The 16,231-nt window shown below is 50.9% G+C and overlaps 1 protein-coding gene across 12 annotated transcripts in view; it reads left to right on the forward strand.

Annotated features, from left to right (window-relative positions):
- The window catches only part of GATAD2A (GATA zinc finger domain containing 2A), a 90,276-nt gene extending 74,608 nt beyond the window's left edge, over positions 1–15,668 (forward strand). For 10 of the 12 annotated variants that reach the window (XM_037506256.2, XM_054693397.1, XM_037506255.2 and 7 more), the window contains 10 exons: positions 4,067–4,199; positions 4,292–4,423; positions 5,443–5,532; positions 6,167–6,298; positions 6,407–6,574; positions 8,305–8,584; positions 9,050–9,345; positions 9,976–10,050; positions 10,355–10,550; positions 12,447–15,667. In XM_037506256.2, coding sequence (XP_037362153.1) covers positions 4,067–4,199; positions 4,292–4,423; positions 5,443–5,532; positions 6,167–6,298; positions 6,407–6,574; positions 8,305–8,584; positions 9,050–9,345; positions 9,976–10,050; positions 10,355–10,550; positions 12,447–12,577 — 1,633 coding nt within the window. In that variant the 3' untranslated portion in view covers positions 12,578–15,667. Of the gene's footprint in view, positions 1–4,066; positions 4,200–4,291; positions 4,424–5,442; positions 5,533–6,166; positions 6,299–6,406; positions 6,575–8,304; positions 8,585–9,049; positions 9,346–9,975; positions 10,051–10,354; positions 10,551–12,446 lie in introns of all 12 variants that reach the window. The other 2 variants (XM_037506251.2, XM_054693395.1) reach the window with 2 other exon arrangements.
- The last annotated feature ends 563 nt before the right edge of the window (positions 15,669–16,231 follow it).

Raw genomic sequence — 16,231 nt, forward strand, 5'->3', positions numbered from 1 at the left:
AGTAGTGGGCGAGTCAGGAGAGGTCTGCTGCGCCATGTGGGTAGCTCCCTGGCCAGGTATTGAACTCAGGCTGTGGATAGCTTCATAGGTTGCGTCTTAACCCCTTGCGCCACCAGGGAGGTCCTGCTTCAGAAGAGTTCTTGATAGCCATCTAGGGTGCATGAATCTCCTTGTCACTGAAGGTTGAGTCTCCTCTCACCTGCAACCCAGGGGAGTAGGAGACAGGGATTCTTGTTCAAGAGGCACAGGAAAGCATTTGCAGACTTGGAGCACAATGCAGCCTTAGCAAACTCCAGAGCTGTAGGAGCAGGTCCTACAGCCTCTCCCCCACCACCACCCCACATGTCACTAGGGAGACTCCTGCCCCTCTGACTGCACAGGAGTGGGGAAGGGAACACTGACTGATCACACTCCAGGGCTGGATGGGCTGGGGATATTTTTGAGGCACAGATGGTTTGAAGTGACTTGCTCTGGGGCTCACAAGGGGGGTGTGGAGGAGGGAATGTGGTGAAGGCAGGGCTCACGCAGGAAGTGTCTGTGGTAGGAGTTGGGGTATGCAAAACCTAGGGGTTTGGCCTGGGAGGTGTGAGCAGCTCCTGGGGAGGGGGCAGTCTGGCTGGGTCCACGATGAGTGTTTGAGAAGGAGCATAGCTCTCAAGCCTTCTTTAAATAGCTTCCCACCCAGCCTGAGTTCTCATTGAGCCACAGTTTCAGCATCACCTCAACATCCCTAGTGTGTGCAGGGCTCTTGATTTTGTGACTTGCAGACTTTGCGTGGGTCTGGGGGGCATGTGCTTCATGCCTACACTGAGAAGTTACCTAGTGCTCTATGTGTCAGTCCACTCCCACCTATGTTCCTTCTCCCTCCTCATGTGGGTCTGTCCCTCCTGGTGGACCTTAAGGACTGAGCCACCTTTTATCTGGGACTTAACCCCACTGCCTACGTAGCACCGGCATTCTGGGTGGGTTGCAGCAAACATGAATGAGTGAAGGGTATAGATGAAGTTTGCTTCGCCTTATCAGGCTGTTCAAGGACCAGGGTGCCCAGGACAGTTTCTGTGTTCCCTTGGTGATGCCTTCCCCTGGTACAGCTGGAAGACACTGACCACTGGGTGGTGAGCGGCCTTACTCTATACCCTGGTCGTGAAATTAGATTTATAATCCCACCTTCCCTCCAGACAGATCACAGAACTGTTGTTTGTTTAGTCAGGGCTGCTTCTAGTGCTTTTTCCTTTGTTACCTAAACTTTCTTTTGATCATATTTTACCCAAGGGCTCCTGAGATGGCCAGGACAGGGTTATTGGAGGTACCCTGAAATCATGTGGTTTCCAAGTAAACTTGGTACCTCGCCCTCCCTGCTCCCTACGTGTCCAGTAAACTGCCATCTCCCCCCACCCCCACCCCTGCCCCAGCACAATGGGCCAAGGTTCTTCTCTCATGTTCTCCAGCCTAAGTAGTTTGATAACTTAACTTTTTAAAAGAATGCCTGCAGTAGTTTTAAGCCTGTGTCAAAGGAGTATCTTTCTCAAAGTAAAGAACTCTGGAAGGTTCTGAGTGGAAGACCTTCACTTCACAGACAGAATTTGGGGACTTTTGTCTTGTTGGAAAGTAGAGGGGCTGCTGGCCTCTGTGTGTGGAAAAGACACCCCCACAGGCCTCACACACAGGAAGTGCTGCAGTCGGCACTGGCACCTCCATTTTCTGACATCACCTGCACCCTACCTCACTTCTCAAAATGAAGGCTGTGTGTCACAAACCGGTTAGAACTGGCTGTTGCCATGGTTTTTACTTTGGAAGGCACAGTTAAGGTGTCACATGACTGAGGAGGGAAATGCCTTTGTCACATGACATTTTTTGTGGCCTGATTAGCATACAGGAAGTTCACTCCTGGCTGCTGGGATGCTGAGTGATCATTGATGGGAGGTGACATCAGTTTGAGGACTAGTTATTGATCAGTCTCCGGTCGAGATGGGCCCTGGTGTACTGTGGTCAGAGTGGGTCTCTCAATCCTACCCCAGCACTCTTCCCTCAAGCAGATTTGAGTTGTATTAAGCACCTTACCTTTGGAAGAACTGTGTGATGAGATAAACAGGTGATAAGTCTCATAGATGGGTCATCTCAGCTGCAGTCTGTAACTCTAGATGTGCTTCTGCTTGAGCTGCTACTCCTTGGAGAGCTACTTGGGAACCTCCTTGAGTTGGTCCTTGCATCCACAGAACATAGAATTGGAGCATCGAGGTCATCTTGAAAGTTCCAGATGGAATGGGGTGGTCAGCCAGAGACAGATGGGAAGAGCAGGAACAGTTCCCAAATTTGCACTGGTCTATTGGCTCCATGAGACCCGAGTGAGATGTCCTGGATGACTTTATGAACAGCTTCTGGACTTGAGAATGTCACTGATAACCCAGGAAGGGGATTGTGCTACTTGAGTATGGTGTTTTCTGTCATGCTGCTCTCCTGCGAGAGGACTGACAGCCATACTGATGCAGGAGAATTGAGGTGCAGTGCCTGTAGTGGGGTGGGAGGGTAGAGTCTAGGTGGAATCAGCAAACCCTGGAAAACTGGTCCTCTGCCCCCTTTTCCCTAAGGATGCAACTCACTTCGTGGGTGGGAAGGGCTGTTTCAGGTCCCACATGGTCCCCCTCCCCACTCAGCCAAAGTCCAGCAGGAGTAGTGGGAACTCCAAGTTTACTCCAGTTAACTTCAGTCTGTGCTCTGGACCATAGAGCCACCTAGTGGACACATTTGGTCCTGGCCAGCTTTCCTGCCAACCAAGGATGGGATTCCTTAACACAAGTGCTGAGTCTGAGATCTTAAGGGAAAGTTTATGTTGTGCCCTCAGCTCATGAAGCTGCTTGTTTTGGTCAGGGACCTTGATTGTGGTGAGGTTCCATCTCTGGGACCTTTAGTCCTCATGGTTTGGGGTCACATCACTGTGGCAGCAATTCAGCAGCACCCAATATGCAATATGTCCTCAAAATCTTTGGCAAGAGGGGAAGGCAAATGTCACATGTTCCTGTGTGGGCTCTGTAGTGTGACATGCATTGACCTCTGAGCAGTCATCCGTGTGCACGCAAACATTTGTGAACTTGTCCTGACAGGATAGCAATTGGAAGACCTGAGTGGCATTTCACAGGTGTGACCTGTTATCCCCTCTGTTCAAAGAGGAGGAACAGGCAAGTCCCCCATGGCAGTGAGCTCCCAGAACAGTATAGGCAATAAGTGGAGAGTGAATTTATCACAAAGGAGTGTGGATTGAAATGATGGGTGTTTCATGGTGCAGTTTGAATTTGTAGGTGGGCGGGGTTGGAGTAAGAGGCCAAAGGGTAATGGGCAGAGTAGCCTTAACACCAGCAGGGCAGACTAGTCCATGCACTGTTAGAGTGTGGAGGTGGGGTAGCTGGAAACCAGTTTGAGCAGATGAGGTAGGTGGAGCATACTCAGATCTATTCCATAGTCAGTCCACTTCTAAACATGAACCCTGATGCCACTTTGAACTGGCTTGAGGAAGAGGCCACTTGTGGCTCAGAAAGGACTGCCAGCAGGCAGCCTTGGCCACCTTGGGAGGGTGTAACACACCTGTGCCTGGGAGTGCAAGCGGAGGCCAAAAGCATGTGGAAAAACCCCTCTGTCCATCAGGGAACAGGGAGCCATCCAGGTGTGAGGGCTGGCCTTCACGTCAGGTAACTTGCAGGTCCCTGGTTTGTGAGGCAAACATGTACCCTTGCACCAGCAGAAAGGAGCCCCAGGAGGGCTGGGATCCAGGGTCTCAAACATTTTTACCTGACATCAAGCCACGTGATAGAGGAGGAAGCAACAGTGTGTTTCAGGTGTTTGGAACCTGGGGACATGGAGGTGGATATGAAGAACAGTCCCAGCTTTTGAGGGCCTTGTAGTATACTGTGACTTGGTGTTGCTGGTGCATAGAGTGAGGACAGCCAGGTGGTCAGCTCACCAGCTCACTGGGTCTTTGTCTGAACCAGACACTTGTTTGGGTGTGAGTAGGCCCTGGGTTTGATGGTGGCACTGCTGATCCTCTGTTTACACCCCTCTCTCTACTCTGCAGTGACATGAAGTTGGAGAGGAGAGCCCCCTCACCTGATGTGATTGTCCTCTCTGACAATGAGCAGCCTACGAGCCCACGGGTGAATGGACTGACCAAGGAGGCCTTGAAGGAGACCAGCACCGAGGCCCTCCTGGTGAGCTATTGCCTGATGGCACCCCATGTAGAGCTGGCAACAAGGGGTCGTCTCTCCAGGTTCCCCTCAACGCTGTCCCCTTGTCCTTGCAGAAAAGCAGTCCTGAGGAACGAGAAAGGATGATTAAGCAGCTGAAAGAAGAGTTAAGATTAGAAGAAGCAAAGCTTGTTTTATTGAAGAAGTTGCGTCAAAGTCAGATACAAAAGGAGACTACCACCCAGAAGGTGTGTGTGTATCCATTCCCTCATTCAGGGTCAACGGGAACTAAAAGCCTGATTGGGGAGTCAGGGGTGCTGTGTTTTTTCGGGGGTGCTGAACTGAGGTCCAGGGTCTAAATAGAAAGTTGTGGTTCAGATTCAGATTTTGGGTTTAGCTAAAAGGATATCAGAATAAAAGGATAGCAGCAGAGTGTATTTTGGTCTAGAAAGTCTGGATCTGAATGTGTAAAAGGCTTAGACTAGAAACATCAAGGAAACAGCAGATGACCTGGGAACTTCTGGAAGCGTGGTTCCTGGCCTGCTTCCACAGGGGCCTGCCAGACATGGCTGCTCTCAGAGGCCATATCCTGGGGCTCCTGTTCCTGCCATCTACCCTGGTGCCTCAAGCTTTCTATTGTGTTGCTTCTAAACTCAGTATACCTTGTAGTACAAGATCAGGTCTGTTTCCTGGTGCCCTTTCTTTTACTCTAACCACTCTCCTTATAAACCATAAAATTCAAGCGGACTTGTGTTTAAGAGCACATGTTTCCTGCAAGGATAAGAGTGGGAGGGTGCTCACTGATCTGACCTGAGGTTTGCTAGAGCACCCACCTCCAGGCAGTTAGCAAGTGGCTTGGTGTCTGTGCGTCTTCTGATGGCTAAATCTGTCCTATGTTCCTTGTCAATTGTTGAAGACTTTGTGAAGTGACCTACCACTGTCCTTCTCAGTGGAAATGTACTTTCCAACTCCAAAGGGTGGACTAACCTTTCTGGTCCCAGGTCCTTTCCCCTCACTTAAACCACAAAGTGATGCCAAGAGTCCCCCGTGGGTGAGGGATGCTTGAAATCTCCCTGTTGTCCATTTTGAATATGTCGACTCCTGGGAAGAATCACAGAGTCGCTTACCAGGCTGGAGGCAGAATCTTTGAGAGCCTGGTACCTTTGAAGAGAAAGAAACCAATTCTCTTTATCAGAACGTATAATGGGGATGGGGCAGGGTAAGGCTGGTGGCTCTCTCATCTCCCGAGTGTCCTGTTCTCTCACAGCCTGCAGGCTCCACGGGGAGCTCTGTGACCACCCCTCCCCCACTTGTGCGGGGCACGCAGAACATTCCTTCCGGCAAGCCATCACTTCAGGTTAGTGTCCACTATATAGCCCCAGTCAGCTCCTGCAAAAGGCTGCCCATTACTTTTGAGCTAGCCAGAGTGAGGCCTTCCCTCTGGCAGCCCAAAAAATCAACTTTGTGGTCCTAAACCATGAGGCCCAAACAAGGCCATCATTGGCATCCTAAATAATAAGTTGGGGTGGGCCCCCTCCCCATCCTATCAGCACTCCTGGGAAACTGGAAAGATCTGAGGTCCCAGACTTGACCAGATTCCCTTTGTCACAATTCCTGAGGGTGGTCACGGGGCCTGATTGCTCCATGTCCTGGCTTGTTCATGGTCTCCTCTGCCCACGAGGTGAGATGTGCAATGCACCCATGCCTGAGCCCTGACTCAGAGAGATAGCACATGTCCTGGCTAGCTGGACGTGGGTGTGTACGTGTGCGTGTACGTGTGCACGCATGCACCCTGCACTCCTTGGTGGAGCTCACTTCTGAGTGAGCCCAGGTTTGTGAGCTTTTGTCAGAATCCACATTTCTTGTTCTTCATGATTAGAAGAAATTTTTTCTTCTATTGGCCCCTTTCTTTAAACAAACATGCCCTTTTACAAAAGTAAACCGCTTGTTAAAAAAAGCTGTGTCAGCTCTGGGGTTGGTGTCATTGACAGACTTCCTCAACTCGAATGCCTGGCAGTGTCATCCCACCACCCTTGGTCCGTGGTGGGCAGCAGGTGTCCTCGAAGCTGGGGCCACAGGCAAGCTCGCAGGTCGTCATGCCACCACTCGTCAGGGGGGCCCAGGTGAGCTGGGCACTGAGGGGGGCAGCCCAAGCAACTGTCCCCCTCACAAAAACTACCCTTCCCTCTACCATCCTGCTCACCATCTTGTCCTCCACCCTACTCCCACAGCAAATCCACAACATCAGACAGCATTCCAGCACGGGGCCGCCACCACTCCTCCTGGCCCCCCGGGCGTCTGTACCCAGTGTGCAAATTCAGGGACAGAGGATCATTCAGCAGGGTCTCATCCGTGTCGCCAACGTTCCCAACACCAGCCTGCTTGTCAACATCCCCCAGGTGAGAGTGCTGCAGCCTTCCCCTCCAGGACCCATAATTCTAGGGATTGTCTCCAAAACATGTGATTTGACCCACCTTGCTTCGTTAGATAGGTGGGACCTAGGGCAACCCATCCCCGTGGAGTTTGTATCTGCACACAGGGGTCCTGTGTGCAGATCTGCTGTCTGGCAGAGGTGGCTTGGAAGGAGGTAGACCTGGGCTGAGATGGGAGGTAGCTTCAGGAGCTGTGTGGGGCCAGCAGGTTTGGGGAAATAGAGTAGGCTAGTTGAGTCATCCTGTGGGCTTGCAATTGTGGGGTGCGCCCTCTTGGGCACCAGGGCTCCCTTTCTGCTACAGGCACAGCACATGAGGAAGTCCTTACAGCACTGACGTGTGTTCTTAGGCACACATACCTCACCTCTACATAGAGCTTGAACTGGGGAGAGTCTGTTTTCCAAAGAGCTAGGAAATGGGACCGGTGGGTAGTGGATGGGCTGGGAAGAGGAGCCCCATTGCAGATAAAATGATAGCTTCTACAGGGCTTTGTTGACAGCTCTGTGGACGGCTCATCATCTTGGGTGCTATATGTCTGTACCACTCTCCTCACATGAGCATGACCAGTAGGGCTCTGGGCAGCATCCTTGCCTCCTCTAAAGGCAGGTTCTTTATTATTATTATTTTTAAAAAAGATTTTACTTATTTTTGCGTAAAAGAACTGGGGTGTGGGGGATAAGATGATTCACCAGACACAAGAGTGCGGAGCAGAACAGGCAGATCTTCTGAAATACACTGCTGAGGAGGGCAGTGGAGGTCTGCTGCGCCATGTGGGTGAGCCCCCTGCCCAGGGATGGAACTCAGGCTGCTGTGGAGGGCTGTCATGGTGGTAGCGCTGAGACTTAACCCCTAGGCCACCAGGGAGACCCTAAAGGTAGGTTCTAACACAGTCTTGCTACCCTTGTGGAGCAATTTCCTCCATTTGTAAACCTTTGCCCTATTCTGTATACCCCACTGCTCTCTGTCTTGAGGATGGAGATGGGGCAGCTGTAGGGCCAGGCTGTCAGGGGTTCTCCCATGGCATCCTCTACATCTGGATGCTCCCTTTTTGAGAATGGGAGTCCTGGGAGGTGTCCAAGACCCCTAAGTTCTGTGATGTGTTGTGTGTGGGTTATTGGGGGAGGGATAGGTGCAAAGCTTCCTCAGATTCCCAACAGGACCCCTACCTCCAACTGATGATCCACTTTGGGTTTGGGAAGAGAAATCACTTGTCAATGTTGGGGTCAAGTGTCCTGGAGCAAGGAGACAAGGAATGTTAATAAAGCGGTGTGAGGGCAGGAGAAGGGGAGAAAAGGGAGTGACAACGGGGTGGGGTGTGTACAGGTGTCTAGAGACCATTCTGAGGTGGAGTCAGGCCATAGTGATGGGACTGACCATGTTCCTTTGTGGGGATAATTGCCTGGGAGCCCCACTGTCCTGGTTGTGGTAGATGGCTTCCTGGGTGTCTTTGTGGCAAATTGCAGGTTTGAAATGTGTGTGGCTCACTGGACATCAGCTAAGCCTTGCCAAGGCTGTTTGTCAGACTGGTCATCTCATGAGGTGTTGGGTCCTGTGCCATTTGCCTACATTTGCAGGTGTTCCTCTTAAGGACTTAGCCAGTACAGTGAATGGCACTATTTCTGGGTAGTGGGTGCAGCATATGGTGCCTGCCTCAGGGCAACACTCAGTGTTCTGACCATTTTCTTATCTCCCTAAAGCCCTCTGCAGCATCACTGAAAGGCACGACGGCCACCTCTGCTCAAGCCAACTCTACCCCCACCAGCGTGGCCTCTGTGGTCACTTCTGTTGATTCTCCAGCTAGTCGGCAGGCGGCTGCCAAGCTGGCACTGCGCAAGCAACTGGAGAAGACACTGCTTGAAATTCCCCCACCCAAGCCCCCTGCTCCAGAGATGAACTTCCTGCCTAGTGCTGCAAACAATGAGTTCATCTACCTAGTGGGGCTGGAGGAAGTGGTGCAGAACCTGCTGGAAACACAAGGTGGGGTCTCATAGTCCCTCTCCTGGAGCTCCCTTTACATGGGTTTTATCCAATGCGTGGCTCCTGTGTGCATCTATCATGTACCCTGAGCCATCTGGGTGCATCTTACAGGCATTTTGTCAGTCCAGCTTGCAGTGAGGTTGGATGACTTCTTAAACATCACAGGCACCTTCGGTTGGGGCTTTTGAAAACCAACCTGAGGCTCTAAGCTCATGAGCCAGAGGGACAGGCAACCACAACCCTGGGACTCTCAGTGTATGGGGAGCAGACAAAACAGGAACATGCAGCTAGGCCTCCCTGAGACTATCCCAAGTGTCAGTACCAGTGGGTGCCCGATAAATGTTTGCAGGACACAGAGACATTACTGACAGAGGATTTGGCTTCCTGGTGTCATGTGTCCCTCAGGGGTGGTGAGATCTGACTGGCCTTCTGACCTCCTGACCAAGCTCACTCGTTTTCCAACAGCAGGCAGGGTGTCCGCTGCAGTTGTGCTGTCACGGGATCCCTACATGTGTGCACAGTGCAAGACAGACTTCACGTGCCGCTGGCGGGAGGAGAAGGGGGGTGCCATCATGTGTGAAAATTGCATGGCATCCAACCAGAAGAAGGCACTCAAGGTGGAGCACACCAGCCGACTGAAGGCTGCCTTCGTGAAGGCGCTACAGCAGGAACAGGAGATTGAACAGCGCCTCCTGCAGCAGGGTGCTGCCCCCATGCAGGCCAAGGCCGAGTCGACTGCCCCACATCCCACATTGAAGCAGGTGAGAGTCCAGCCCTACTCTGTGTGCCAGTGGCCTTGTTCCCAGGATGGGGCCTCGCTCCTTTGGCAGGGAGCTGTTGTTGGCAGGCAAAATATTCCAGAGTTCTGTCCACACTCAGCCCTCATCTGCCTGTTTGTTAATTGTATGTCTAAATTGCATTTAATGGTGGTGTTTGGCAGTGAAAAATACTAATTTGCAGTTTCTTTAGACTTTGTAGCTTTCACTCACAGTGTGCTGGCTGACAAGTACTTCTTGTCTAAAAGGACTTTTTTGAAATCCACAATGAGAGATTAAAGGGGCGTTTGGAAGAAATGTTCTAGCTAAATTAAGGAGAGAAGCAAGTTTGAAATCAAGTTTTTTGATTGCTTTTTTAATGCTTTGTTGCCTACCCCTATGGATCCGAAGCTCCCTATTGGCAAATTTTTGTGTCCTTGAAAGTTACTTGTGATTCACTAAACACATCTTCTCAGGATTCCTACTTAGCCGGGTGACTATGTTATCCTTGGGAAACGGCCTGTCCTGTGTGTCCTAGGCCTGACTCCGCCACAGCTGCTCACTTTGTTCACTTTGGGTCATTCTAGACTGGCTCATGGACAGTGCTGACCTTGATTTCAACCCCCATTTGTGTAGGTCATAAAACCCCGGCGTAAATTGGCGTTCCGCTCAGGAGAGGCCCGCGACTGGAGTAATGGGGCCGTGCTACAGGTCAGAACTGTGGTGTGGGAGCCCAGGCACCATGCCACCAACCAGCCCTCACGCCCAGATTGTGACCACGTCACCAACTATCGCACTGCCTGTGTCTTTGTCTCTGTCTCTCTCTCCCTCTCCCCACCAACCCATGCACTTCCCTTTCACTCCCCTCTTGGTGTAACTTACCTGGTCTCCTGATTTTGAACTTTAGGGACTCTGTGGGTGGGAAGAGGTCAGCCAGAGCAAGGAGAGGCTTCACTGAGCATCTCACCCTCTCAATCCCTTCTCCACATGAGCTGTTGCCCTCTCTCCAATGTAGGCCTCCAGCCAGCTGTCTCGAGGTTCGGCCACGACTCCCCGAGGTGTCCTGCACACGTTCAGCCAGTCACCCAAACTGCAGAACTCAGCCTCGGCCACAGCCCTTGTCAGCAGGTCAGGTAGACATCCAGAGAGGGCTGTGAGTGCTGGCAAGGGCAATGCCACCTCCAACTGGAAGAAAGCACCCCTGAGCACAGGTGGGTGGCCCTATGGGCCTCAGAGTGAGATGTGCCACAGGAGGGTTCCTTTCCTTTAAATTTTTTTTCGCATCCCCCTTTCCTTATTTTTAGCAAAGATGTGTACGTGGGTGAGAAGAAGTGGCACAAAGGCCCCTTGACCTTCAGCCCTTCTCTGTGAGAGCTGCTGCCTGTCACTTGTCATTGAGTCTCTTTTTGCAAAGCAGGATGCCGAGAATAAGTGGTGGCTTTGGTGGATGCTAATCCTCTCACTACCTGCATACTCTGTACCTAGACTTGCAGCCTTTAACCGAGAGTTGTTCTTTGGTTTGCACATGTCGGGTGGTACAGAGTGCAAAATAGGACAAGGACATGGGAAGGAGGGTCCTGAGGCAGGGTGTTGGGTCTCAGTGGGGCAATAAACGGCTAAATGAAGGAGGCAGCTGCCTCTCAGAGTTTGCTGCATCTCTGTAAGAAGAGGAGGCACCCCCATACGTGCTTTCTCCATAGTCAGAAGCGGGAGAACTAGGCTATCTGTGTACATAAAACAGAGGAGCCCACTGTGCACATAGCAAACAAGTTAGAAACATACCTTCCTTGGGACAGCAAGCTCAGGACGGGGGTGTGGGATCCATGCTGCCTGAAAAGTGTAAACATCAACAGCAAATTTGAAATACAGCCTGGAACTGATGCTAGACTGAAATTCCTTGTGTTGGAAATTTGAGGTTTTTAAATGAGTGGTAAAGTTTGTTTGTGTGTATGTGTGTGCGTGCGTGCACACATGTATGCACACACGCACATACACAGTAATAGCAACCAAGTGAAAGCTCCTGTGTGTGTAAGGTGAACCTGAAAGGGAACATGAGATTGTAAGATCAGAGGTCAGAGTGTTGATTCACAAGGAACATTTCCAGACAGAGTTTGCCAGTGCTTGTGGCTACCCCAGGTATGACAGTGGTGAGCTGGTTTTGGAGAGCTGGCCTTGCATGGGTTCACGCATCTGACCTCAGAACACTTGTTCACTAAAACGTACTAACCTCCACCAAGAATACACTGAGTAATTCAATGATGTGGGCCACTGCAGCTCAGTGCCAGTCCTTACCCCTTGGCCAAAAATTGTTTGGGGTGGGGCGGTCAGGTCTCCATTTTCCAAAGACAAAAGTGACACTTGCTAATCATGGACATTTGGAGAACACAGAGAGAAGATAGTGATGACAGTGCTTTATACACCAAGAACAGACGCTGCATTTTGGGACTTCTTCCCCAGTCTGCTTCTGCACTCCACTGTCCTGTGTGTAAGCAGATGTCCACAGAGGGAACACTGGGCCATGTCTAATGCTGCATGGTATTCCATCATACTGACTCACTGTTGTTTGCAGTGCTTCATTGTTCTGAACACAGTGGTAAATTCCTTGCTTAGCTCTTGGCTAGCTGATGCACCCTAATTATTAATAACAATCTGTAGGGTTATCATCACAACAGAGGGGGGCCGTATCTAGAAGGCCTCTGAGTCCTTCAATTCTTCTTCTTCTTCTTCTTCTTCTTCTTTTTTAAAGATTTATTTATTTATTTATACAAGCACTGGGTACAGTCAGAAGCACCGGAGGGTAAGAGAATTCACCAGAGCCAGAGCAGGGAACAGAACAGGCAGTGATGAAATACACTGCTGAGGGGAGCAGCGGGCGCGGCAGGAGAGGTCTGTCGTGCCATGTGGGACCCTTGCCAGCGGCCGGGGATCGAACCGGTGCTGCAGAGGCTGCGGGCAGCTTCGCAGCCCAGCTCTCAACCACTGCGCCATCAGGGGAGGCCCATGAGTCCTTCAAGTCTTTTAAGCCCCGAGGCTGGTGTTTCAGTTGGCCAGAGGCGGCTCGGAGCCTTCAGACACCTCTCCTTGACACACTCTCTGTTCTGTTGCAGGGGGGGCCCTTGCATTTGTTAGCCCCACCTTGGCAGTGCACAAGACCTCCTCGGCTGTCGACCGCCAGCGGGAGTACCTCCTGGACATGATTCCACCACGCTCCATCCCCCAGTCGGCCACATGGAAATAGATCGAGCCAGCCCAGTGGAGAACAGGCTCCCTTTGTCCTCCTGCCTGGCCCTGCCACCCTCTGCTCGGGAAGACACTGCTCCTGAGAGAGCAAGTGAGCGCACTGCCTCTGTTCCTGGCTGCAGTCGCCTTCTGGTTGGAGGCCACTTCACAGGTGGATGAGGCTCATCAGTGGGGGACCTTTCCCTTGGGCTTTCTTCCTTTCTTTGCCTTTAGTTTGCCCAACACCAGCAGAAAAGCGGACCTGGGGGCTGGTTCTGCTCCCAGGCCTCCCCTTAGCCCCTGGCAGGGCACCAGGCGCTCACTCTGGACACTGTGACATGCTCGGGCGAGGGCCAGCGCCCAGGGCTTCTGAAGTTGAGCGGAGCTTTCTATTTTGTTTTCGCTTTTCCCCGTCTTAGCCTCCCAATCTCTGACTGCCTTCCTTCATGGCAATCTCTAGGCTGAAAGATTTTTTTCAAATCACCTCATGATGATGGAGTTTAAAGTAAACCGTTCAGACCCAGGGGTCCCTGCCGAGCATGGCCCCCACACCCCAGAGGGTGGGCCACTGACAGCGCCACAGCCCCCGGTGGATGGTCACCTAGCCCTCGCTCTTGCTGCTTGTCCTGGAGGGCCCTGCCTCACTTAGCAGAACAGCCAGAGAACCCAGGATTCTGGAAGCCGCACCACCTTCGGAGGAGAGAGAGGCAAGAGTCGTCAGTGGAGTCCACAGGCCTGAGCAGGAAGTTGGAAGAGGGAGGGCTGTTGTGTTTTTTGTTGTTCTTGTGGTTTATTTTATTAAATTTTTTTCCTTTTCTTTTCCTACTTATTTTAATGGATGACATCCTAAGCCTCCCTGGCCTGTGCTTACATCAGGTGTGTCCAAGTGGGGCAGCATTCCTGTCCCCCAGACTTCAGGGTTTTTGTTTGGGTCTAGCATAGAACCTTCCCATAGAGCTGGGCAAGGGTCCACCTTCAGAGTTTTTTTTAACCCTCTTTAGAGTCTGCAGAAATGTTTTACAAAGGATCAGGTCTGCCTTTAGTTGTACTTTATTTTGGTCTTTCCCTCTCCTTAAGAATCGGTTCTATGAGGAAAGTCAGAAACTGTGTGTGCGCACGCGCGCGCATGTGTTGCACTCAGGCCAGCTCCATGCCTGTGTGAGGCATCCCATGTGTTCACACTGTCTGCGTGGAGACACGGGACACTTCAGCCCCAGCCGTGGTTTTCCTATCCATGCAATTAGGGACTTAATTTAAAATCCTTGTTTTGTAGGGCTGCCTTCTTCAAACACACTGCTACCACATTCTAATAAAGGCTCATTTAACCCCCTCTCATGCTGTGTGAATATTGGTGTTTAGAAAACATTTCTGACACCTAGTTTTGCAAAACGTTTTAATTTGTTATGTACAGCTTTTCAGTTCTCGTTGATTTTGTTTTGAGTGCATAAGATAGATGGGCTGAAGGTGGGGAGGGCAGGGGAGGCTTTCATTCCACGATCCAGGGACTTGGGGGAAGGAGGGAAATTGATGTTCAGGAGGTGCGGGGAGGGTGTGTTTCTACACCAAAAAAATCAAGAGTATGCAAACATTTCTATTCCTTGAATTTTTCTGTGTGCCTGGCAAATAAACACCTGTCTTATACTAGCCTGAACTGTTAGCCCTCTCTGTTCAACAACCTGGCCAGATTGTCAGTTTGAGATTGTCACCTCTTCCCCGTCAGACCTCACTTCTATGCAGTGACAGATCAGGTGTGACATGCCAGAATCTCCCCCTTCTGCTCAGGAACCACCACTCTGGCAGGACGACTCCTCTCAGCCTTGGGGCTGTGAACAGGTCTATGAGCCTTGGGCTTGGCTCTGCCCCTCTGGCCCATCAGGGACCACTTACTGTGACGAAAATCTCGCTTTTCTTTAAAGGGCAAGAGCATGAGATGCCTTAATCTTCAGTTCTTAAAACTCCTTTCCCTTTTCTTGTTAGTTTACCCTTTTTGGTGTAATTACCTTCCTCAAATGGGTGGTTGTGATAGAATTTGTGATGTTACCGAAAGCGTTATTAAATACCTCGTGTGTGGGGTTTGGACATCCTAGGAAAGGGCTATTAATGTTAGGGTGTTCTAACAGCAAAACGTCACACACACCCAAAAAAAAAGCTGGTCTCAGTGCTGGGATCCTTGTCCTGACAGCCTCCAGGCTGAGGGGATCTGGCTCCCTTTGCAATGAGAATGTCCCAAACAGTGATTGTAACATCCCCAGTAAAATGTCACAATCCCATGATGGCAAGTGGAAACTGCAAAAGGTCAGCCACTTTGTGTGTGTGATAGCGGGGAGAAGGGGGAAATCATAGCTCAACAGTCACTTCTCCCATTGAGGGGGAGGCCGGTTTGAAGTTGTGTGTGCACACAGATAGACTCGTGTCCACTTGGAGCCACCCAGTGTCCTGTAATGTCTGGACTCTCACTTTTGACCAGTTCAAGGGTGGCCCTACTGGGGTGGCCTTTGGTCCTATCTGTTCAAGACCTTTATGAAGCAGTAGTTCACCCCAGTGCAGAGGGAATGAGGCAACAGCACAGCCTTGCTGCATCTCACAGCTCCTGTGCCTCACCCACAAGTGCTGTGGAGGGAGAGACGTGGAGTTTTTTTATGTAAATGTTTTCATCACAGGGGTGTAAGTAATGTAACAGACACCCTGCTGCTTCACCATAGGGCTTTTCTCTGATGCCGAGTTATGCTGCATATGACCTTTGCTTAAAGGACTTGGACTGAACTTTTCTAAAAAGAACAGTTTTATAATGCTTAACAAAAGTGTAATAGACGTTTACACTAGTGCAGGGTATATGGGAGGGTTATTTTCCGGGGGGAGGGTTGTCACTTGTATTTATTGTGACTCTAAATTTTTGATAATAAATGTAAAAAAATGTTTGCCATCAAACTGGAATAGAAGTTCAATAGAGGCTGGAATCAATGGCTATACACCATGTCACGGGGAGACTTTTAGAATCGGAAGGACAATAAAGAAATGGATAATGTGTCGACTATTTTTCTTTTGTCCCCTCTGCCCTGGTTTGGGGCAGATTGGAGGGGATGGCAGGGTGACCAAACAGGGAGGCAAAGGATGAGACACTTGATTCTTGAGCTTCTTTGAACTTCACTTCTCACAGGACGAAAGCCCCTGTCCCATCCCCAATCTGGGTGCTGTTAATTTAGCCTCCATTTCCTCCAGAATCCATACGGTTGAGGGAGGGGTGAGAATCCAGTGGGTTGTGCCCATCGGGGTGGCTCATAGCCAAGAAAGCATCTGCCCCAGAATGGCAGGTTTTTCCAGAGTGCTTTTCAGACTTGGGCATGGCATATGCTGTAGGGTGTTCTAGATACAGTTTCTAAGCATAGCCACTAGGTTGGATTTAAAACAATACCTTGTAAAAACTTCTTTTCAGGGGCCTCCCTAGTGGCGCAGGGATTAAAGAGCCCTATCAAGCTATTGCCAGTCACTGCAGCATGATTCCCTGGCTGGCCAGGCAGGTGACCCACATGACACAACAGATCTCTCCTGTCTCCCCTACTGCTCCCCTCAGCAGTATTTCAGTAGATCTGCCGGTTATGCTCCCCACTCTGGTGAAACCTCTCACCCCACTCCACCCCCTGCACCTGTGGCCTACACCCCAGCTCTTGTATGC

Source organism: Talpa occidentalis, unplaced genomic scaffold (assembly GCF_014898055.3).
Source record: "Talpa occidentalis isolate TD23 unplaced genomic scaffold, MPIMG_talOcc4v2.1 talOcc4.12, whole genome shotgun sequence".
In the NCBI taxonomy this organism is placed as follows: domain Eukaryota; kingdom Metazoa; phylum Chordata; class Mammalia; order Eulipotyphla; family Talpidae; genus Talpa; species Talpa occidentalis.